We start from the raw sequence: 25,366 nt of genomic DNA on the forward strand, positions 1-25,366 counted from the left end.
CTCCCGGCCGGTACCGCACGGCTCCGGCCGCGGGGAGCGGTGGGTCCGGGCCCTCCCGAACAGGCCCGCGGGCGGCCGGAGCTCCCGGTTCCTGGAGCGTGGATCCTCCTCATTGGCCGAGGGCGCTCCCGCCCCCTCCCGCTCACGGCGCCGGGGCCCCCGCCCCTCATGGCCTTCCCTCACAGACAAACACTACGGCCGCCGCTGTCCGCCCTCGTCCCTTCGCTGCCCCTCCCTCACGCCATATCCTCTCCAGTCTTCCCAGTCCTCACGTCTCAACCTCCAGGACTTTCTCCTCCTCCACCCCCTTTCCAGCCACTCCCACCGTTCATCTCCATATTCGCTCTTTTGCACCTGTTTCCTCTGCTCCTCCTTCTCCTTCTTAAATGCCACCTCGATGCCGCCACGTTCCGGTAAAGGGCTGCTCTCTCCTGAATCCCTCCCTGCCTCGCCTCACTCCCTGCGGGCGCTCCTGGCCGATCCCACTCGCGCTATCCAGCTTTTCCCTCTCCCTTTGGCGCTAACTAAATGCTTTTTCAGCTATCATGAACCACCTGTACAGGCGACTGTAGCAGCAGTAAACGATGGGGGCTTGTGTTCAGTCTTGACATACTTTATCCAGGTTTTTGTTTTAGTTTGTGTATCCCGCACAAGGTTTCCAGCCTTTTAATGCTGAAGTGTGTTGAAGTCCCGGTGGGCGATATCTGTGCATGTTTACATTTGTTTCTCTTGTTTCGTCTACTACCGTCCTCTTTGTTATTGTCTTTGATATCATTGTTCTTTATAGCCCATACTCCTGGGATTTTTTTTTCCTGTCCTACGAAATTTGTGGTTTGCTAAACTGTACGGATATTATACATGGTTTTCTCTCTTTGCGCACGAGAAGGGATTTCATAGTGTTAAGAAGTGCTATGGATTTTTGGGAACACAGTTGTATTTTTGCATAGATGGCTGCATTTAAGTCTGGGGGTGCTTTGGGATTGTCTTAAATACTGAACTGAAGCAACCGTGTAAAGCAGCAGCTGCGGGGCAGCCTGTTGGCTTACCTGCATGGTTTGCTCTTGGCACCTGGATTTCTTCCTCTTCATTCTCCCCGAGGTTATTTGGCAGATACTTACAGGCTGCCACGACTTAGGTGTGATCAGGAGAGCAGAAAACACTCGGGCATAAGGAAAGAAGCATGGTTTGAATTGGAGTAGTCTGGTACTTAATGGATGCAGTACAATCACTACTGTGTCTCTTTAGCAGAGTGCAGTCAAATACACAGTTAGTGTAATGGACAGTGTTATCACTATATAATTTTTCTCTGGTTTTCCTAAATTCTGATTTTTTTTCTTGTGTTTTCCCTCACAAAATCTTATGGAGACATCTATAGTTATAAATAAGACTATAGTAGTGCAAGCAGTTTTGTCCCATGCCACTTCTCTATAAGAGGCATCAGTGTGATGTTGAGCACTAAGGCTGAGCCCATGTTTGTGAGCGGATGAGATTGTTTGCCTGTGAAAACATCTGTTGAGCATCTCTGCTGCACAGCTAATAACCACATCTATCAGTTCTTCCTTCCAAGCCTCAGTACCAAGAGCATTTCAAGGGAAAATAGGGCTTAGCTAGAAAAATCCCTGGCTGCTGAATTATACCCTAGGACCCAGGCATGTCAAAGTAAGAGCATTATGTGCCGGAGCTAAAGCTGCCTGCTCTTTCTGAGATGAGAGAACAAATGTACAATAAACATATTTTTAGCCTGGTTATTTATCTTTTGTAATATCGTGCTTCCTCCCCTCCCCTTTTTTCTTTTTGACTGTCTGATCCAGTTGTTATCATAGTTGCTAAAATGATCACAATTAAGTGAGAACACTGGTGTATTGCTGCATGTTTGCTTCCTTTCTTTTATTTTCAAAAAAGTAATCTGAATCTGTTCATACTTCTTTCTTATTTCAGGCTCTTTTTATTCTCAAATGCTATACATACCCAGAGTTGTTTAATTCAAAGTGTATATACTTTGGTATGCTATTGAAACTCTTTTGTCACACATCTATTTTTTCCTCTAAATCATTAAAAAGAGCAAATCTGAATTAATGCTGTGGAATTCACCACTATCTGTGTTTCTAGGGTGTGGGTTTTATTTACTTGCCTCATTATCAAAAATACCGGATTCTTCAGTCTGTTTTCAGATCTATGAAGATGAAATGTCTGGTATAACTTCTCTTTTTTAGAAACCTCATATTGAGCAATTAAAAAAAAAATTCTGCTATCATCTAAGATGTTAGTACTCCCGGGAAGATATTGGGAGAGCTCTGTTTTTGGCTGTAAAGTGTCTAGGCTGGGTCAGCTACTTGTGGGCAGGGTAGCAGTAGCATGATGAGAGTTGGTAGGATTGCAAGGAAAAATCTGGAGATAAATGAATGCCGCAGTTACTAAGGCATAAAGCTTGTGGAGAGGCAGTGCCTATTAGTTAATTCCACTACCGTAGGAAAAAGGACTGAGATTTTGGTTACACATGAGCCCTTTTACTTTTTTCACTTCAAGTCTGAAGACTGGCTTGTGAGCTTAAAATCTTTCCTTTCCCACTATTATAGGCCACTGCCTTAAAACCTTTTCCTTCATAGTTAATGCTGCCTCTTTTCAAACGCTGCCTGCTTCTACATCCATAGTGTCCAAACCAGTGTTAACACTGCAAGCCGCATGTCAGCCTTTAATCAGTTTGCTTTGGAAGGTATTTGACATCCATCGCTTTAAAAGATCACTAAATACCTCGCAGGGTCACAGATTCTGCGGAGCAGCACGTCCCTTCTGTCACGGCGGGGGCGGCACGGCCATGCCCGGGAGCCCACGCGCCTGCGGGACCGGCTGCGAGGCTGTGCAGGGAGCCCTGCGAGCGCCGTGGGGCCGCACTCCCTGCATCGGAGCTCAGCCCGCGGCTCTCCCGGCTCCGCTCCCGGCACGGTCCGGCGGCTCCGGCCCCCGCTGTGTCCAGGCGCTCCCGCTCGCCCCAGCCCGCCCCGGGCCGCGGCGGCGGGCGCATGCCCGAGGGTGCGAGCATGCGCGCTGCGGCGGGCGGGGCGCGCCGCCGCTCCCGTCGGCCCGCGGCTCCCGCCGGGCGTCGGCGGCGGAGCGAGCCCGCCCGGCCGGCGGTGCCATGCTCAGCGGGGCGGGCGCCGGGCAGCGCGTTGCGGCTCCTCTCCCCCGTCTGGCCTCGCCCGCGGCGCTGGGCAGCGGCGGCAGAAGCGAGAGGTAGGGGAGGGCGACGGGAGGGCGGGGGCGCGGCCTGTCCTGTCCCGTCCCGCGGCTGCCCGGTGCGTGGCGGCGGCGGGGGGGAGCGCCCGCGGCCCGCACAGGTGCGTGGGCTCCGAGCTGGCGGCCGGGGCCTCTTTCAGCGTGGGGCCGAGCCCCCGGCAGGGGGTGCAGGCGTGGGGCCGCTCCGCGCCCGTGGGAGCGGTGTCGGGACGCGCCGGTGGCCGCTTCGCTACCAAGTTGAGAAAGCGAAAACTGCCCGAGCCCCTCAGCCGAGCCCGAGTTGTCGTGGCTTCGAGCGGGCCCCTGGTCTTGAGTGACATTTGTGCTGTGCTTTGTCCCTTATTCATTATTATTATTAACAATAATAATAATAATGTTTCTTAACACAATTGGCCCTTGGATTCATAATAGCTTACTTTCATAGCAATGGATTTCAAATTTTTTGATGGTGTGGAGATGGGCACGGGGAAGGAAGCAGGTCTCCATCTGGGTTTGTAGCTGAAAGTGAGTCTTTCTGTGTGGGATTAAAAAAACCAATGAGCAGATTGCATATTTCTAGCTGGATTACAAAAATCCACATACTTACTGATGCAGGGTGATTTAGAAAGTTTTTTAGTAAAGTGCTCTCAAATTCCCTGTGTTTATCATGTGCCTCTCTACAGTGTGCTCTTACACATGCGATAAGGAGGGAAGATATGTGGAAAATGAAAGGGTGCTCTGCTGGCTTCATTGCTATATGTGCAGGATAACTGGCAAGCCCTGCTGGTGTTTCCTCTATGCTAACAAATGCATGACTTCAGTTGGGTCCAAGCAGCTGCTTTGCCATCTCTGTGCTAAAGTTTTGTAACTTTTCCTTGAGCTACTCTGAGTTAATTTTTTTAAACAGTTATGTGGTGTAGTAAGGACAGAACCTTGCTTCCTGAGTATTTTTTAATGCTGTATAATCAGAATCCTGTTCCAGCACTTACCTCCTCTGCCCACTCCAGCTGGGGTTTCTTTGAATCCTCTGCAACACACACGGTACCTTTTTGTTGATCTCTTTAGCCTAAGTGCAGAGTCTATGTTTGAAGACAATTCGTGTAAAGAGGAGGTTGCATAGATGGTTTTTCTTGTGTAAACTTTAATTTCCAGTAGAGACTGTTGCTTTGTTATTGCATGGTACAAAGCCTGCTCTGCACCAGATCTTGAGTAGTTTCACTAGGATGTGCCAGAGACTTGATGTTCTCTTGAAACAGGGTAGATGAGTTCACAGATTTTTCTACAAGATGATGATAACTGTCTCATGTGTTGGCAGTGTAGGTTAGCTTGCCCACCTTATAGTGTTTAAATAGGGAACAATAAGATGATATATTCTCAGGATACAGCAAATACATGATGGTTTTCATAGCTTCAGAAATTCAGTGTGAAGTTCAACAGTTCCCCAGAAGAAAAACAACTGTGTCAACTTGTTAAAACTTGCGGTGTATTGGCAGGACCAGGCTGTGAGCATATTTGCATGATTTGGAAATGGTTTAAGACAGTATCTCCAGGGCAAGCTGCTTTCCTCAGCATCCTGCTGCTTAACATGACTCCAAGCAGATACCATATCATGTACAGTAATGATTCTGAAGGATGGAGTTAGGATTTGATCCTTAACTTGCTTTGGGAGATATTTTTAGAAAGGGAAAAAATTGTCATTTTATGATCATAATATTTTACACCTGTAAAATGCAAAATGCACCTTTTTTTTCCTTTAGGTTATAGTTTGTGCCCACATTGGTCAAATGCAGGAGCCCGGAGCAGTCTGACATCCTCTGAAGTTTATGGAGTCTATTAGATATTTCCTCCTAAGTCAGTGACTTCTGTGCACTGTTAGGTCTGTTTAGCAAATTTACTTCAGGACTGAATTTGATTGTTTTTTTTTTAATTTAAGATGTAATATATTCACTACCAATAACTTAATTGAGAAAGAAATTAATCATAATAATTAAATGGTGAATGTGCTGAATGTGACTGGACTGTAAGCAGCAGTGTCCAGGCCAATCTTGACAGTTTTCTTGAAGCAAGGATGACCATCCAGTTGTCTAGCATGTGTTTCTTGAAATCATATTTCTGGGATTTGAATGACCTTATTATTGCTTAATGTTAAAGCCAGTCAGTTTGAGCAATATTGCTTGTGTCTTTTAATCACAACAATTTATTCTCAAATTAGAGGGACTGTATGAAGGAGGAGGTGGAGGAGTGTGCTGAAGATGAGGCGACTGAATCGGAAGAAGACCTTGAATTTGATGAAAGAATTGGATGCCTTTCCAAAGGTTCCTGAAAGCTATGTGGAGACTTCAGCGAGTGGAGGCACAGGTAGGCCTTGTTGAGATGCTGATATGGATAGAAACTTCAGCATGAGGAAGACAGGAATCTGTGTTCACTTGAAACTAGTCCAAATTGGTTTCTTGAATTCTTTGGTGGACTGTGTTAATTCCTTTCATGTAAAGACACAGTATCTTATCCAAAAAGATGCATCCATCCCTCATCTAAAGGGAGATTTTTGTATAAAGCTGGTAAGACTCAACCCAATGTAAAGGTTAGAAATAAAAACTTCTACCAGTTATAACTGAAAGTGCACTGTGCTAAGGCTGAAATAAAACTTTATCATTTGTTGTCTGACCAAGCCCTTGGTGTCAGGTTTCTGGGTAAGACTGAGTGAGCGTGACCTGAAATGATGGTGGGATTCAACACTATGCTTTTGCAAAAGTAAAAAAATATTCTCCAGAGATAGATAAGTTGAACATCAGGATAAAGCACAGCTTTCTAAAGCTTTTCTCTTGAAGGTGTATTTGATTTTAAGAGTAAGGAAAGCCCTTTGAAGAACTAAACACTTTAATCCTGGACATGTGCTTGTACTGCCCATATTAGTCACTTGAGCTGCTCTGAAAAAGCTGGAGCTGTAAAGAAAGACCTTCTTTGTGTATCTGATCATAAAATTGTGTCTTTAAGTTGAACTGAGTTAGAGGTAGCTTGATCTGAAAATAGTGACTTTATCTCTTGGACTGTTGGAATTATTTGCAGACAGGAAACTGCTAGCACTTAGAAGTGGAGGACAAAAATCTCTCTTGTGTGTGATTACTCCTGAAACTCAGTTGAACAAAAAGTGCAGGAAGCAATTGCAACCTACAGATAAGCCTTTGGAGTTGTTCCGCCACATATAGTGTAGAAGTAAATGTCAGAAGGTTCTATATTACTTTGCTGTTTCCTCAAGTGCACTGTTAATAATTAAAGGTTTATTGTACATAAAATAATCTCTAAGAAGTGTTTAAATAATTCTTTGTTAATGTTAATCCTAGTTCCTGAGGAAACAAGCGTGTTGTTTCTATGTTGTAATTTTCATAAAAACACCAAATGCTTAAAGAATTTTTTTTGGTAGTATAGCACCATCCTTCATGAAGCCTTTGCTTTGGTGAATGGTGCCTTAAGGATTTCTCAACACCACAAGTTACTTTAACATTCTTTGGTTTTATCCAAATAAATGACAATATAGGATTGTCTTTTTTGTGTGATTGTGAAATCTGTATATAGTATTCCTGTTTCATTCAGGATTGAAGTGTCAGGCTTACCTTCTGATGTGATAGGGATGTAAAACATACCAAGACACTATTCCCAGACTTTCTTGGCCTTCAAACCCATTGCAAAAGAAGTACTGGTCTCTCAAACAGGCTGAGACTCCAGATCTGGGCCTGGGAGACCCTTCAGGAAAGAAAATTCCACAAGACTTTATTCTCCTGTTCAGATCCACACATAGGTTTGCTCTGAATTATCCAGAAAGCAGCTGCAGCTCTAGTTGTATTTGTGTGGCTCTCGATTACCAATATGGCTCCTGCTTTCCTATTGTTGCATAGCCAGGCTGAGTCTGGCCTACTGGTTCCAAAAGGAAATTGAGAGACAGAATAATTGACTGATTAGTGGAGTTGACATGAAGGGTTTCATGTGTGTAATTGTTACATAGTGTCAGCTGAAAGCTAGACCTGGAAACATTGCTGATCGATGCAACAGTCAATAGCTTCTTTTCTGATCCTCGAGAACAGTGCCTTTATTCTCTGCTTCCACCTCTGGCTTGTAGACCACTGTGTAGTGAGTTGAAGCTTATCAACAATGAGCTTGTTTGCTCTCAGGTTGCCCTTCATGGATTCCACAGAGATATTCCACAGAACGTAAATGAAATAAAAACATCAGTGCCAATAAGCTGTACCAATTGCTACTATGCTCCATAACTGAAGTGTTTTCAAGCTTATAAAAGCCATGATTTAATAAAAGGGGCATAACAGGTGCTTCTGTGCATCTGTTACTGTGTTTCTGACTGTGCAGCAGAGTGATCTTCCCCTTGCATTATACAACTTTGCAAGTGTGATGAGTAGGCTGCGTTGGAGATCAGTGAAGCACATGTACCACTAAAATACACCAATTAGTTTTCATCCTAAAAATAATTTCAAGTTCTTCGCTTATTGGTGGAGTGGATAGCTGCTTGTTGCCAGAGGAAGTCTTGTTTGAAATATTGGGGTGGGACTCATAACTATGCAGCTATATACAAGTAATACAATGCATTTTATTTCTCTTGTCTGCTAGCTTCTTGAGTCTAAAACTTGATATTAAAAATTGTTACAAAAACTTAACTGGTAGACAAGTGGAGGCTTGAAGGGATTTCAAGGTGCACTACCTTCTTCTTTCATGTTGGAAGTTAGGATGGCATTTTCCTAGACCATCCCTGACAGTGATTTGTGTGCATTTTATGGATGGAGGAGATCTAACCTGTTGTTAAATTTTCCATACTGGAATTTCACAGCTTCCTAATCGTTCCAATATTTGGCTGTACTTAAAAAGTACTTTCTTGATACAGAGGCAAGACTTAATTTTTCCACTCCTGTGTGAGAACAAATACTATCAGTATGAAACCAACTCTCTAAGAGCAGGTTTTGGGTTTGTAAATCAAAGATACCAGTGTTGTACTGGCAGTGCTCAACTTTGGAATTGTTAGAATTTTATTCTGCTTATGTTTCTGAACAGCATTTCTCACAGTCTGAATTTCTACTTTTTTTTTTTTTTTTCTCTGACAAGTTTCTCTGATAGCATTTACAACGATAGCTTTCCTGACTATAATGGAGTTCATGGTGTACCGGGACACATGGATGAAATATGAATATGAAGTAGACAAGGATTTTACTAGGTAACATTATTTGTTATAATTCTTTTGAAAATGTTAGTTGCCTGCATTTCAGGAAATTTAAAATGTAGATTTAAAATGTGACTTGAAAGCAATTTATAATTGAAATTGCAAATTAAATACTACAGGGATTTGATTTTTCATCTGTTGATTGTTTTGGGGCTTTTTCTTCTATGTAATTATGAAGAAGATAAATTGAGATTTCTGCAATGAAGAAGTCAAAGTAGTATAGGTTTGTTATTGAAGGAGCTCCCTTAGGAATTAATTACTTGCTAACAATTCAGAGAACCTTGTAAGATGTAACTCCACATGAGGTAGGTAAACCCCCCCACTTTGGCTCAGGCTTTGTCCAGTTCATACGGTTAGTATGTTGCCGTTATGCTTTGTGCTGCTGGAGGTGAACCTGAAGCACTCAGAACTTTGAATGAATTATCTAGAGGTTGCTGCTAATTTGACTCCAGATACTGCTCCCCTCAAGATGTGTTTGCTGTTGGTTTAATGCCTGTCAGGACTGTGTTTGCCTTTCCTCCAGAGCTGGTCAGGCACCCATGAGTCCCTGGGAAGTTAATGCAGATTTTGTGCCCTGAACATCTTTAAACGTTCTGTGTCTGTGTTGTGGTTTGACACTGGCAACCATGAACTGAACTAACTGGAATTGAACTGAAATAACTTTAAGAGCCGTTTGGGTAGTTGCTGTGGAAACAAGCTAAAGATGCATATATTAATTGGATGTCTTGTACATCAGAAATAAAGAAGGTTTCTGTAATGAAAAACAAAAAAGGAAAAATTTGAAGGAGATGCATCAAAAACTCAAATGATAGTAAATCCATTCAGACAGCTGGGATTTCACATTTAGGTCTTTGCTAAAGTAGGTTATATCCCAAGTGAAGCTTCACACGGGAAGAGTAGTCTGTCACTTAAGAGACTGTTGCAGGATGTGGGCTGTGTCCTACTACAGATTCACCAGTCTGACTATGGTTCTTGACAGTGTGAACCAATGGAAAATGGTATAATTTTAACTGCTTTTCTCCTCTCTATTGACCCTGTCTGACCCAGTGTTGAATCCCTTGCTTATGTGATTTGCTTGAGATCTGCTAAGTCCTAGAGGAAGCTCCCTGAGAACAGAACTTTGAGACTACAGTGAGGGGATTTATTCTTTATAGTTCAAATTACTTTTGTGAAACTAACATGAAAACCAATAGGGAATGCCCAGAATATTGGGGAATGCCACACAATCAGCCTTTTGGCGTGATGGAGGTTCTCTCAGTTACAAGTGCTTTAATGTGATCTAAAAATCCATGTTGCTTCACCCAAATTTTAAACAGCTTTATATTTATTCATATAAATTTTGATACTTGACTGTATTTCTGCAAGTAGTCTCAGATTTTTTCTTGATACATATATTCAATGTTACTTAATGGATTTCTGCCTTTTTTTTCTTTCCAGTAAATTAAGGATCAATATTGATATTACAGTTGCCATGAGGTGTCAATGTAAGTATTCCATCAATGAAAGTTTTTAAACACTTTAAAGCCTCTTCAGAGAGCACACTTCCTCACAATATAGTTGGATATTGTTCAGAATATCTTACCAGTGTAATTTCTTCTGATCTTAATGGCATCTAGTGATTGATGGTATATGACTCATCTAAGGAATTGGTAAGAAATGTAAAGAAGAATATCTGTGCCATCTCATTCTCATCTTTCAGAACCTTAGTCTGTCAGCAGGAACAGGATCCATTTTTCAGGCTCTCATTAGCTGAAATATTCTTAAAGCTCATCATGATTCACAACTCAGCGGCAGGAATTTATAGCAATTTCTATTTATTTATGAACTTGGGATATATTAAGCTGATCTGCTGTTTAACAGCACTGAAACCATTGTGTAATCTCATCCTCCTCATGGACATAAGAGGGCTGCCTTCCTTATTAAAGGCAATACTTAATATTATTTTGACATTTTATTGTGTTCAGTCTTGCTTGTCCTGGACTGAGAGAAGAGAGAATACTTCTACCAGGATGCAAGCAAATTTTCAGGATGCACTTTGGTTACCTAGCTTAAACCTTGCATTAATTGTATGGTACTTCAGTGGAGGTTTTTTTTGGTTTTTTGCAAATAAACAAACTTTTATCCTCTGATTTGACTAGTCTTGGTCACTGTTCAGTGCTTGTAAAACAGGAGAAAATATTTATGCATAGCAGATCCTAGAAGGTTTGTATGTGTAGTTCATACAACTTCTCTGTAGGAGTTAAATCAGTGAGAAAATACTGCAAATCTGAAGAGTTTTTGGTCAATGTCCATCAGCTGATATTGAAGGTTAAATAGGTTGAAGGAATAACATATACTAAAGTTTATCACTATACTGTGAAACTTCATTTCAACTTGACTTTTTTTGCTTGTCCTTGATCATCTGTGTGACTTAGTATTTCTCCCTGTTTAAAATAGATGTGGGGGCTGATGTTCTGGATTTAGCAGAAACAATGGTTGCCTCTGCAGATGGGTTAATCTATGAACCAGTAAGTTGATTCTGACTTTTTAAATTAAAAATCAAATTCCTGTTGTTCCAAAGCACTGCTGGGCTGGTTTGCTTGCTTGAGGTTTTTTTTTTCCACCAACCTCTTAGAGGATCATTCTGTAGTTGATCTCTTTTGGCCATAGCTTCTAGGTACATTTGAGCATTAATTGCAATTGAATCTCCTGAGTACATTTGTATTAACCAATATTTAGGTTTGAACTTGGTGAACAGATGTTACTAGTGATCCTCTAATGCTGATGAAGTATAGCAAGTCTGGTAGCTTGTCTTCAGTGCTTCATGTGGGGTGAGCCTAGGAATATGCAATCTGCACCTGGGCCCTTGTCTTTTAAAGATTGCTCCTTTGCAATTCTGACTGGGAAGGGACAGAAATTTTTATATTTGAGCACAAAATGTGCTATTTAAACTGCAAAGTCCTTTCATAAACTAGTCTGTGGTACCAAATGTGAAGTTAATTATAGCTCTATACCCACACCCCAATTCTCTTCTGGGCTTCATGGAAGGGATGCTTTCTATGTGTTTTATTAGATATGTTATTTTTGTTTCAGGTACCATTTGAGCTCACTCCACAACAAAAAGAATTGCAAAGGTAAAGCACTGAGAGGCATGTTTATGGTTTGTATTATTTGTAGTGGAAGTGACTTTGAAGTACACCAGAGCTATATAACACAATTATGTCTTGAAACTAACAGCTCCTGCTTGTTTTATTTAAGAATGCACACCTGCAAAAAATACTAAGTTACGCATTATTTAAGATCTCTCATGGAAAAAGACAGTTGGCTTTGGACCTACCTGTTCAATGGGGTCATGCAGTTGCAAGCCAAGATGTATGGACTCACTCAACTTCTGTTTCCAAGTGAATGCTTGGTAGTACAAGTTAAAATTATGGAATCAGATGTGTAAAATGGATATCTAAATGACAAAGCTGAACCATTCTTGCAAAAACTAATTAATTATTTCCTATAACTTAATTAAACACAGTGTTTATCACTTCAGTAGTGTTGTGTGGGCCCACTGTACTGATAGTCTTGTAATACTACTGAAGCTTATTTGGGGGTTTGGCTAGTTTTGGTATTTAGATAACACATTGCTGTGAACACCTGAGCTTTAAATTCTGTATAAAATAGTATTCCCAAAGTTTAATGTAATGCTTTATTACATTGTCATCAATTTTGCTAAGTTCTTGATTTGCCACCTGCAGCTGAAGCCAGTAATGAATTGTGAAGCTAGATTTTGTTTTACTGTTGCATGCGTTCACACTTGTCTCTAATCTTCAGGATGCTGCAGCTAATTCAGAGTAGACTGCAGGAAGAACACTCTCTTCAAGATGTGATATTCAAAAGTGCATTTAAAAGTGCTTCTACAGCACTGCCACCACGGTAAGAAAACCTGGGACTTTGTGTCACTATTCCCCTTTCCTCCAACTCTGTGAATTAGACTTAACATTTTATTGTGTTTATGATTCCACCCCACCCCCAGAGAACAAGGTTTAAGAAAAGGTCTCACTGGTTTTTAATGAATTTTTAAATAGCATGTTTGATACTTGCTTTGGAGAGCTGTTGTTTTATAAAAACCTCTGGGGTTTCCAAACTCGAGAAGTTTTCAGATTTTGTGTGTGTGCTTACATGTACGTGTGTCTGCTTACACACTTTTTTATTCCATTTCATCTGATGTCTTCTTCTTAATGGGAATTAGTAATGCCAGGACAATACTAAACAAGAGTCTTTTTTTAAAACGACCTTTCTGTCCAGCAGCGCTACTCTTACCTGTGTTGTTCCTAACTTCATAATTTTAAAACTTTAATAATGCTTAATAATTTTAATTTTAATAATGCTTCATAATTTTAAAAGAATCGACCTTTGAATACAAATGTGTTTTGTTAGTAAAATCCTGTGCCTAAGATAACACTGTTAAGATTGTGTGGAGAAACTTTGCTGTTTTCACTTAATTCCATCTACTCAGAAATGTTAAGTGATTAGTGCATAGAATGTTTGGTCTGCTGAGTCTAGATGCTATGTGATTTTATTTTTTTACCCCTAAGGCAAAAACGCTTTCTGCATGAAAGCTGAAATTCTCTCCACTTAGAAACAGCACTAAGCAAAAAAATACTGAATAAAACAAAATAAACACCGAAGCTGCCATACACATTTCCTGTGTTGTAATCTCCATCTTCCTTCCTAAGGCAAGCCTAAAGATGGCTCAAAAAATATTTTTTTCTTATTTGCTTTATGTCTTCAGATTAATTAAGTCCTTCTGTGCCTCTGTGGTGCTTGTTAGTGCAGTATTTGAAATGGTATTTATGCTTGAGTTGTGTTGAAAAAAAATTCGTTTTCATCTTCCTCTAAGGAGCAGATTTTAGAAATAGCTTTTTTTGGACATTGCAACATGAGCAAAGAGTGGAAGCTTTTGTAAAAAACAAAGTTGAAAGCTCTTCTTGCTGCAGTGTTGTTAGTGTAACCAAAATGTATTTGGTTTTGTTCATTGTAGCATTAAATTTTTCCCATGGAGCCATTTTTAGTAAAAGAAGTGGGAAAACAAAAATCCTTGGCGCAGATATACTTATGGTTTAACATTGTCTGTTTGTGTGTTCAGGTATCATAAGCCAGACTTGTAGGCCAGATCTTTGAATAAAAGTATGAATGAAAGCTGATTGGTTTCTTCAAACTGACCTTTAGTTTCCCTCCCTTTCACCCTCTCTGCTGTAATTCCAGAAGAATACAATAAGGACAGGTAGATGCTAATACTGTATCTTTATGCTAGGAAAAAGAGATCTAACTGTACTGCTATTGTTTCTGCTACACAGTGAATATTCTCAACTTTCAATGTTGTTTTTATTTGAACAGGGAAGATAATTCATTGCAGTCTCCAGATGCATGCAGAATTCATGGTCATCTCTATGTCAATAAAGTGGCAGGGAACTTTCACATAACTGTGGGCAAGTATGTTCTGTCCAATTCCTGAAAATAAAAAATCCCTTGAGTTCTACATTCTATACAGTGCATGTACGGATATATGTGTGTGCTTTTATGCTTCAGTTTATGACTAGTTTTATTAACTTTTCCTGTACTCATGCTTGGTATTTTTTCCCATGTAATACCTATTCTTGTACTGTTAATTTTCTTCATAAATTGCCAGAATCATGAAGTGCAGTGCATTGTTGCATGTTATGTAGCCATTATGAATTTCAGTATTTTACAGGATGGAAACTCTTGAAAATTGCTTTGTCAGAGAGCCAATACAGAGTGCAGCTAACTTGCTTACTCATAGAACAAGTGTGGTCAAACTTTTGTTAGTCACTTGAGCAGTTCTGCACCTTTTCATATAGTAGGACTTGGTGACTCTTCCAAAAGCACAGGGACACTAGTCACTGTTTGGTATGAGAAGGTTTTTGTGAGTCTAAGATTCCTGTCCTTACTGTTCAGTCTGTCTGTACTTGACAGTAATAAAAATGTCATATTTGGGTTTTATATAGATACACACAATAGATACCAATTTTAAAAACATATATATATATATGTTATATATATTTAAGCATATATATATATATATTATGTTATACATATGTGGATATGTACATATTTTATAGAGTATTTATTGAAATAGAGGTGAAAAGGTAATTTTTCTACATAGTCCTATGTGGATTCATAAAACATTTGTTGCTTTCTTCAGGGCAATACCACACCCTCGAGGCCATGCACACTTGGCAGCCCTTGTAAGCCATGAGTGTAAGTTCCTTCTGTCATCTCCATACCAACATGATTCATTTCAGTCAGACTGCTGTATCCTAGTTCATGTTAGGTTGCTGTTGTAAAGATGTTGTAGCTGTGCAATTGCATTGCAAAAAAAAAAAAGGTGAAGAATATTAATTGCAATGATCTGACTCACTAACAATTTGCTTTCATACATTTAACACTATTAGAATTATCTTTAGATTGCTTCTATAGTAATGATAATGCTGAAATCTTGGATGTACTTTGTTGTAACATAGATACCATATAAAATTCCTGTATTTCAGTCCAAACTCCCTCTTTCCTCGAAGACCTTCTTTAGAGGTTAAAAATTCTGATCTTTTTCCTTAGAAACTTAATTTTTGGATTATGAGTCTACATATTAAATGTGTGTTGCTGCCTTACTTAAAGTGGGGCAAAGGTGACTTATTGTGAAAAATTAACTTGATTAAACCAGTTACAATTGGTTAAGCCTCTAAATGTCTGCCCAACTTAAATAATTTTATACACCTTAAGTACCTGCAAAATAGACAGTGTAGTAACTTGGCAGCTGCCATATACTTTATACATTTGAATTACTAAATTTTAGTATTTTTTATGCAATTGTTTCAAGAACGTGAACTGTAGAATAATACAACTATTTGGCCAACTAAAAATTCTCTGCTATAAAATTAGAGTAATTTCACGATTATAAGCCACACTGAGTATAAGCCGCACTTCCAGGTGCCAGCAACTTTTCATTCTTTGTCCATACATAAGCCGCACCTGATTATAAGCCGCACATTACATTACAGGGTGTGATAAAAGGTATCTATTCTATCACCATCTGTTGAGGGTGGGGGCAGCGATCCTTATCTCAACAGCAGATATTCTGCTAATGGGCCATCCATTGAAACCAGGCAGGGCATTGTTCTTTATCTTTTCACAACCCATCCTTCCTCCAGCGAGTCATTTTCTGCTAATGGCCCATTGAGTCCCACTGTGGGACTGATAAAATTACTGCATCCCATTGGAAGTTGCTCCAGCCAGGGGGAGGAGCCCAACATTTCTTACCAAGATAAAAACAGAGGTTTTGGGACACTAAGGGAGCCCCTTTCTCCACTGGACTCCAGAGGAAAACCAGATTTCTCCACATCACCACTGGACCTCTGGAGGGAAACTGCATCTTCTGCAGGAGCACTGCTTCAACTGAATCACATCTGTCACTGCAGGAGGATGCAGCCACCATTTAATGGGACTGCTACCAACACCCTGCCTGATGGTGTCAGGTTGCACTCTGACTTTGTCAGGGTTTGGAGTTTGTTTCTTTGTAGTACTGTATTTCTATTTTAATTTCCCTAGAAAAGAACTGTTATTCCTAATTCCCATATTTTTGCTGAGAACCCCTTGATTTCAAAATTAGAATAATTTGGAGGGAGGGGGTTTACATTCTCCATTTCAAAGAGAAGTTCCTGCCTTTCTCAGCAGACACCTGTCCTCCAAACTAAAACAGCAACTTTTTGATATAAGCCGCACCTGATTATAAGCCGCACTTTGGGTTTGGACCAAAATTTTAGTCAAAATGGTGTGGGTTATAATCGTGAAATTACTGTATACCTCTGTTCTGCTCCACCATTCATAAATAATTACAATTTGGTTTAGAAGCTGTTTTCTAGAAAAATTTAAATTTTTTGTTGAATATTTTGGATTTGAGTTTTCTTTGAAGCGTGGGTAGATCTAGTGGTGTGTACAGTGGTGTTTTGGTAAATGCATTAATTAGAAGGATTTCAGTGTCAGAAATGGGTGCATTTTTTCTCTAAGTACAGAATCTTGTAGTTTAAAAATGCTTAATTTCTCTATATTGTCTTTCAGCCTATAACTTCTCCCATAGAATAGATCATTTGTCATTTGGAGAGCTTATTCCAGGAATTATTAATCCATTGGATGGAACAGAAAAAATTGCATCAGATCGTAAGTGTTGTGTGTTTAAAAAAAGTCTTGTTTTGTTGAGTTTCCAAATAGTTACATTTAAATTATTATCATTTTTCATAAATGTTGTGATTGACCAGCAGCGTGTTAGGCTAAGTTTGGTAGTGAACAATGCCATGTTCAGTTATCTACATGAAATCTTAAAGGGGCATTTCTTTCAAATATCTGCATTGCTGTTCTGTGCTGTTTCCTTGAAGATGATTTGTGGTTTTTTCCCAGGTTTGTTATGTTGAAGTTACACTATGTCTGACCATATTGCATCAGTTATGTTACAGTGGAGAATCATAGACTGTTGTCATAATGGGGAAAATTACCCTGATTTGGTTTAAAAAATAGCACCAGGAGTCTTGGCTTCTATTCCTGTATTTAGTTTGTCCCTTCCGCAGTATGTTTTGTGATAAAACAGGTTGGGTTTGTGTAGCACTTTGTTTCCTCATGTATAAATAAAGGAGAGTAGTAACCTGCCTCCTCCCACCACTGGCATTCCCTGTGAGAGTGAATCCTAGAATAGAGAGCTGCTGTTGTCTCAAAGCCAGTTGGTTCCTTGGCTCTTACAGCCAGTGGTTTAGTGTAGTTGAAATAAATTGCTTTGGTCTATTGGTGTTTGTTCCCTTAGGGAATTGTACAAAGAGCAATCAAATGCATGAGCATGCTGATGGCTTTGGAAGAATTCTCTACAAGTGTAATCAAGAGAAAATCTGTAACCAGTTCAGAAGGGCTTCCAGCACTGTAGACACAGTTCAATGGCCAAAATCTATTCAGACCACTGTGAAATTTGTATGTATCATGAAACATGTGGCAGTGTGAAACTTGTTCTAGAGTCCTGGAAAACACTACCTGTGTGTTTCATTTGAAGCTTTGAGTGGCCTGACTTTAATGTGTCTTTTCATTACATGGAAAAAATGTAAGTTTCTAAGTATAAATAGGACATATGTCTTTTCCATGGAAACTAACTTTGTGCAGATGGTGCTGAAGTAGTTTTGGCAGTGCTGGCATTCCTTGAAGAATGTCCCTAGTGCAAATGGCTTAGCTGATTTATTATTTCTTTGATTTATTTTTGAGTATCTCAGATGGCCTTTGATTCTGTTCCTGATTCAACAGTAAGATTTTTCTTCCTTCTAGATAATCAGATGTTCCAATATTTTATCACAGTTGTGCCAACCAAACTCCATACATACAAAATTTCAGCAGAAACTCATCAATTTTCAGTGACAGAAAGGGTAAGTAAAAAAAAAAGAAAAAAACATGGAGATAAAAAATCTAAAACTGATTGTTTATAACAAAAGTTCAAATGAGAAAATAGTACCATGGTTTTGAAAAGTACTCTAGCATGAAGAGACTCCTTGTAGAACATTCTAGTATACTAGATTTATCTGTAAATCATAGAGCAGTGATGGTAAAATATATATATATAATATGCTTGGTGACACATGCAAACTTCTATTAATGTTTTGTATCTGTAAATCTGGAGTCTGATATTAGAATTAATGATAGACAGTAATTTCCACTTCACTGGATGCTATTAGTGATGGTGGTGGTGAAATCCTCCAAGTTTTAGGTCTGTAATCTAGTGTGTAGCTTTACAAATATTTAATTCACCTTTAGCTTTTTATCCATGTGGGAAGCAAACAAAGATGCAGCTTGCTTGAATACCCTGAACTTGGTTCTGGAGTGTAAGAAACAGAAACAGGTAGTTTGTGTGAAAAACTGATTACACAGTAAGTGTCTCAGCTGTCTTGTTTAACCTTTGTTGAACCACCAAATGTAATTAATTTCAAAACTAGAGAGCTTCCACTTCTGGGTTTTGAGAGGCTTTTAATTCTGAATCCATAACAACGGCAGTTAATGCAGAATAGTATATATCCTAAAGTACTAATTGAAAGATTGCTGTGAATAGGAAAAAAGCCTTGGGTGTACTGGCTACATGTCTTATTTTCAGATACTGAACTCTGTTGTCATCTTTTATTCAAAAGCCAAAGAAAAAAATCTCTGTCAAAAGTTTAATTAAAAATGACAGATAAAGTGAGAGGTGATAAGAAAGCCTTGGGTTGAAAGAAAATGTGGGTTGTTAGTAGGATGGCAGTTCACTCTATTACAGCTTGTGATGTTCTCCAAGGGATTTTTTATTTCCTCGCAATTCCATGTTGTGCTTCTGAAAAATGCTAAGGTGGGGGACGTAGGATAGAGGTGATACCTTGGTGTTCAACTTCGGACATGCAGCCCACTGAAGGGAAAGGTTTGCTCCAAAACTCATGAAAGCTGGACTAAAGAGAGCATGAAGAGGAATTTCATAATCCAGTATACTCCCACCTCCACCTCCTATTGGTTTAACAATCTGCTTTGTGTTTTCTCTGCACACTCTGCGACAACTAAGGCATTCCTTAAACTTCTGCATGTCAGTCAACAGCTTATCCAATTGTTCCTTTTTTTAAATCTTGCATTCAGCTTTTCTCTCTTCCCATGTAACAGTGGTTCTTTTAATTAGCTGTCCAGTCTAAGTTAGCTCTTCAGATTTTGTGGGGATGTATTTTTTATAAAAATTGCTACAACCACAGGTTGCTTGGGAGAAGAGCCTGTGAATAATGGAGATAAAGTGTCCATTATGTGCTTGTTTGTGCTCTCTGTCTCAGTAGGCAACCCTGCTGCCTCCAAAGCTTATTTGTGTTTGTTCATAGGGAACCAAATACTCCTATTAGATTAGCTGGGAAAGGTTAGTAAGAGCAGCTATTCACTGAACACCTTAATGCATTTATTTTGAAAGAGTAGGTGCATATGCAGACATGGGAAAAGGTAGTCAGCCAGCCATGACTCAAACTTGAATGCAGTGAGGTTTAATTGCCAGTGTTGGGCACATGGAGAAGCAAAGTTTGAGATGTGGGCTGAATCTTCTCCACTATTTTTGATGGTGGAGATATTGTAGTTATTTATGTTAAAACGATTTAATTCTAGCAAGGCTTCACGGAGCTATTTGATGCAAGGTTAGTAATTTTTAGGAGATTTTAGCAATCAAAAGTTGAATCCTCTGCAGCAGTAGAAGCTGGAAGCAGATTAAAATGGCTTGCAGAAAAAGAATTCTGTTTCTTTTAAGGGTGGAGTTTTGTGTGTTCTATTTAACTTCATACTCTTTTTCTACCATTTGACCTCAAGACCAGTAAGGTGTAGGGAAATAACAGAGAAAAAGCAAACAAAAGTAGAGTTTTGTCCTTTGCTAGTGGCAAGGTTCTGTGTAACTACCTTCAGTCTTCCCTTCATTTTTAGTATGACTAATATGCATCTCCAAATGCTGACAGTTATCATGCTTTGAAATATGGAAAGCATTTTCTAATGGTTTGTTTTATTTAATCATTGCAAAGTTTTTGGGACCTGTTATCATTACTGATACATTATTTTGACATCCTTTTAATTTTGGTGTGGTAGCATAAAAAGCAGTATGGTTTTTGAGAATGCTAGCTAACTGAAGAAGTTACTTAACCTGCATTTTCCAGGGTTTTTTTGTACCTGCTTTTTTGTACCGTATTCTGCATATTTTTGGGCACAAATTGTTAAATATACAGAGAAATGGAACTGTGATATATTGCTTTTCTGTTCAGTCCTGTTTATCTTGTCTTTTTGGTTCTTACTAGCTTAAGCATGGCTGAGTTTGTCTTCAGTCCATTATGTTCTTTTCTGCTGTCCTTATATATTTTCAACCAGACTTACTTGGCAGTGCATTTATCAACACCTTTCACTAACAACAAAATGACAGCAAACTTTTAAAAGAAACTTGTGTTGAGGTGTGTTCTCTCTTGAAATCTTTTTTTAAAAGTAGGTATTTACAGCAACCACACTCTCCTCTTCGGTGTCTTTTGGTTTGAGAATTTGGCAAATGAAAAGAAGCTAAAAATTTCTCAGATTAGGACTGAGGTGCCTGGTAGTCATAGTTTGGGGTGTTTATTTACTGAGGTGTATTTCTTGCTGGGTGACTGTTGTCTGATGTGAAGTAACTGACAAAAACCTTGAAAAGAGACTTTTGCCAAGAAAGGTTGGACCAGGTGTTCCTCAAGGTGCCTTCCAACCTGGTATTCTGATTTATATCAATCCTCTGGGTATTCTGCCATTGCTAAGGCTGTTCAACAGTGTAAATCTCATTAAGGTCTCACACTGAGTTAAGTGATTCATAGTGACTGATAAAGTAGAAAGAGCTGTGGCAAGTATTACACCAGTGCACTCCCCTGAGTTCAGTTATCCTCATAGGTTCCCACACCAATCCAGTTACAAAAATCCTATTTAAAGGACCATGTGAGCAAGTCTTGAGAAAATAGTACCAAAGCACAACAGTGAATATTGGTATGCAGCACAGCAGACCAGTGACCAGGAAAGTAAATTTTTACTTCATGGTGTTTGACTTTTAGAAGGTACTGATCAAAGTGACCTTGATACTCCCCAGTCTTCAGTTCACTGTTAACTCTGATTAAATAACTCTTTGCCATCCCATCTTATAAGACTGATTTTCTTGTGACTAATACCAAGTGTTTTTGTCTTTTCTTTCAGGAAAGAGTAATTAACCATGCAGCTGGCAGCCATGGGGTGTCAGGAATATTCATGAAATATGACATCAGTTCACTTATGGTGACAGTGACAGAAGAACACATGCCTTTTTGGCAGTTCTTAGTGAGGCTCTGTGGCATTATTGGTGGAATTTTTTCAACTACAGGTGATGATCAGTGCCTTCCTTAAGTTCTATTGTTTTTGGTTTTTTTTTTTTTGTCTTGGTGATTGCTATGGATAAGTTACAGGCAGTCCTTTTAGCAGGTTTAAGACAAAGTGCTTGTTTGTTGCATTGAAATGTACCATGAAAGCTACTCACTTTTGGTGTCCTAATGTGACATGCTGTTCTGAGGGCCTGATGTTTCCTTTTTGGTAACTATAGCAAGGTTTATTTACTTCTGGAAGAGCAAGGCTATATCTGTCTATAGATATATAGGTATCTATGTATATGTATGTACACACATACTGATATTCCGTGTATTTCCTATTGTTGGGATCCAGTAATTAAATCAGTGACAAAAATTGAGATAAAATTTCCATCTAAAGTAATTGGGAAGATTTTCCTTGTCAGTGTACTGCTGGATTTGCTTCATCAACAAAAAAAAAAACAAGTTGAAAATGCACAATTCATTTACTAGTCAAAACATAACAGAGTCTCTGGATTATAAGTTACTTCCTTGGCTCTCATTGGAAGAGAGCTCAGTGAAAAGGCTTCAAACTAAGAGCTGCTTTTCAAAGTGGCTATTTCTATCCCACACAATATATTTTCACTCACAAAAGCTGGCAGAGGGAATTACATTTACTTGGTGGCTTTGCTTTCTTGAAGCATTTCAAAATGTTAGAATTCTCCCCTGCCCTGCCCTTGGTATTTCCATTCATCATGTTAATTTCTCAGTGTTTTATGTGTGGGTTTACTGCACTGTGTCCTAAGTATGGTGCATGGCTCTATTGCAATGCTTCCATAAATAATACATTTTTACTACTGGTGACAATTTAAATCTTGATTGATGTTGCAGGAATTTTACATGGCTTTGGAAGATTCGTAGCAGAAATTATTTTTTGCCGTTTCAGACTGGGCTCTTACAGATCCACATCGGTAAGGAAAACTTCCTCTAGGTATTTCTGCAAATGGTACACCTGAGGATGGATGATAAGGACAACTTTGGGGCTTGGTCCCAGGAGAATTTGAGATATTTGCAATAAATCTTCCCCTTGACATGCATATCAGCAGAGATTCAACAGCTTTTTAAAATAGTTGGAAAACCTAAAATGTAAAGAAACAGAGTTCTCTAACAAACTGAATTAATGCAGCCAAGTTTCTTAGATGTCCTACATTCCCTTGATTGTCCTTACTATATTCTTTTTATTTTCATAATGCTCCAAAAATTGCATGTTTCCCAGGCCTGGTCAGTCTCCCTGTCCTGGTTTTGGTTTCACAAATCCTCTTGCTTGGCCTGTACACTGAAGAAGAGGCACTGTGTGCTGCAGGGGTTCAGTGGTGCTCCTTATTGTTCTGCAGGCTACTGCCAAGCAGTGTGAAAGAGCTGAGCCTTCACCTTTCCCTTCCTTAGGCAATAAGAGAATTGCTTCTCTAGCAACTACTTGATTTTATATTACTTTTCTTTTTCCCATTTAAGCCTGTAGATAGCCTTTGAGACCTCTGCCTTTCTCTCAGATTTGGCGGAAGTTTGCCAGCAGTCAAGGTTATGTGAGTGGGAAGAGAGGAAAGAAGGCAACCAAATTTGTATAAGATTTCTATGAGAGGCCAGGTAAAAGGCATCCAGGAAATTCACAAGAATAAAGAAGGGCATGTTTTTGAAGAGGGAAGGTGGAGATTCTGTTTCTGGTCAAGCCATTAATAACAATTTGTTTTTGTTTCACCAGGTCCCACTTCCCGATGGCCACACAAGCAACCACTTACCTCTAATTACAGACAATAGTACACATTAGCCTCCTGAGAAAATTTTTTTTCTTCCTGCCTGATACAGACTTTTTTATAATAAAGAAAACATTGTGCAATATGCTGAGACAGTGCTGTTGGGCAGCAAAAAAATGAAGCCTTTACAAAAAAAAAACCCTCCAACAAAACAATTAGTGTAATTTTTTGTCTTTGAGTGCACGTGGAGACATAGGAAATTGTGAGACCAGTGAGGTGGGTGATCTGGAGAGTGAAGGAGTGTTGCTGCCAATACAGTATTCGTGGTTGAGCTGAACATCTTTGTGGTGGCTGCCCGTGACCACTGAAGCATCTTAGTGATGCCTGGGAAGGCTGCAGGCGCCAAGGAGAAAAGAGTACAAGTGGGACATGTGGAAGGGCTGGCAGCAGTCCCAGAGGGACACTAAGAGCTGGAGTTTCTCTTAAGTGTGCAAATGGGGGATTTGCTTTTCTTGTTCTTATTATAATGCTGGGCCTGAGGGCTGAGATGGCTTTCATACAGCTGGGGAGCAATCCTAAAAATCCTGAAGAAGAGGGGAACAAGAGAGTAAGCAAGGTGGAGCCCAAACCATGATGTTAGTCACAACCACTGCCTTTCTGCAGCCCCACCATTCCTTAGTGGAAGAAACATGTGGAGCAGAGGAGTTCTGTGTTTCCACACAGCCACTGTGCCAGCAGTGAGAGTGAGACTTCCAGCATTGGTCTGGAAGTGCCCAAGGACTCCCAAGAATGCACTCCAGCCTGCGCAGCTTTTGGACTTGGAATAAGAAGCCCTTTAAGTAAGGCATTTGACTGTAGTTTTGATAAAAGGCAAGACTCCCTAGCAAAAAAATCAGGAAATCTTTGTATGCCTCTTTCTTGGTAAAGAAATTGCTTTGATGGAATCTTTGTTGTAGCTGTGCTGCTCATGTGGGAGCCATCGGAGCATCCATATTCTGGAAATCAAGAGGTAAAGAGAGGAGGGAGCAAGAAGCTGCCAGTTCAGGGCAGCTGGGAGGTCTGCTAAGCCAGGCAGGGAGTGTGAAGCTGGTAGTAGATGACTTCAGGGAATCTGAATCATATTGCTGCAGAGAGGTGATGAGACAGGATCTGCAGAACTAATCCTTGCTGTTCATGAAGGGTTTTGTAAATTAATTGAAGAGAGCAATATTGTATTGTAAATATGCTACTGAGAAAGAATGTTATTAATGCAAATGGTGCTTTGAGAAATGGAACATCATGTTACTGCTGAACTACTGGTGTACACCTGTGGTTGAACAGTTACTCCACCAGTGTAAAAAATTAATATGATTCCTTCTCAGCAAAACTGATTTAATAATATGTTAGAAGATGATGCTGATCCTGGCCTTACTCACCATGGAATTAATACTTTAATTAAGAGGACTAATTACAGAAAAATAAAAATCTCTGTGGCGTTGTCAGATTTTGCTGACTTCCAGTAATGTACTTTGGACTTTGCTGATCAGGAAAGTGTTAATAACACAGATGATTTGCTATGCAAAGCGAAGGGCTTCCTAAAAAGAAATGAAATACTAAATAAAATGTGGCATATAAGGAAAGACTTCTGTTGAATTTGGCTATTGAGAAAAAAGTTCAAGGAAGCCAGGTCCTTGGGGATGACAGCCAGGTTTGAGGTTTTCTCTTTTGTGCTTTGTTTTTTTAACATTGATTAAAACTCCAGCAGCTTGAGAAACTCTGGTTCCCATTTCTCTTTGGCATTTCCTTCTGAGGTTTCTTTCCTACTTCTGCTCAGACTGGTTCTGCTTTGGGCTTTTCCTAACACTTTCTTATCTGCTTGGAACAGACTGTACTGGTGGGAGAGACTGATCTCAGTTGACTTTCTGTAGCAGAACTTTAAATGTTATTTTCTATTCTCACATAAAAGAGCCAAGTGGCTTGATGTGTCTTAAATCCTTGTGTGGCATATTCATGTTGTTTTATCTAAAAAAGACTTGTGTGAGGGCTGGTTGCTAATGGAAGAAAATTTATGATATGCTTGCAGATATGAGGTGCTGCATTGCAGGGTGAATGCAGGATCAGTTGACCCTGTGCTGCTTGCTTTCTCTCCGCAGTGATTTTGGTAGTTGGAGTAGTACTGCTGGTACCATGTGTTGTCACCACTTTAATCAGCATGTGCAGGGGAGTCCTGGAGAAAATAATAGTATATTGCAGGGACCTTTTTTTGGGTCACATTTATTTGCATTATGCAAAAGTGAGTGTAGGATGAAAAAGTGGGAGGAATGGGTGTC

The 25,366-nt window shown here is 39.7% G+C and overlaps 1 protein-coding gene across 3 annotated transcripts; it reads left to right on the forward strand.

The window, feature by feature from the left end:
- The first annotated feature begins 224 nt into the window (after positions 1-224).
- On the forward strand, positions 225-25,028 carry ERGIC2 (ERGIC and golgi 2). Of its 3 annotated transcripts, none has more exons than XM_033058266.2 (14): positions 225-413; positions 5,426-5,571; positions 8,320-8,428; positions 9,872-9,918; positions 10,871-10,941; positions 11,507-11,547; positions 12,236-12,337; positions 13,802-13,897; positions 14,628-14,683; positions 16,538-16,636; positions 17,777-17,874; positions 21,185-21,347; positions 22,198-22,277; positions 23,066-25,028. In XM_033058266.2, the coding sequence occupies exons 2-14, from the start codon at positions 5,466-5,468 to the stop codon at positions 23,129-23,131; spliced, it is 1,134 nt and encodes a 377-aa protein (XP_032914157.1). In that variant the 5' UTR covers positions 225-413; positions 5,426-5,465; the 3' UTR covers positions 23,132-25,028. The 3 variants fall into 3 exon arrangements, with proteins under 3 accessions (XP_032914157.1, XP_032914155.1, XP_032914156.1); XM_033058264.1 differs by lacking the exon at positions 225-413 and adding an exon at positions 3,133-3,231; XM_033058265.1 differs by lacking the exon at positions 225-413 and adding an exon at positions 4,971-5,089.
- The last annotated feature ends 338 nt before the right edge of the window (positions 25,029-25,366 follow it).

Source organism: Catharus ustulatus, chromosome 4, assembly GCF_009819885.2.
Source record: "Catharus ustulatus isolate bCatUst1 chromosome 4, bCatUst1.pri.v2, whole genome shotgun sequence".
NCBI lineage: Eukaryota > Metazoa > Chordata > Aves > Passeriformes > Turdidae > Catharus > Catharus ustulatus.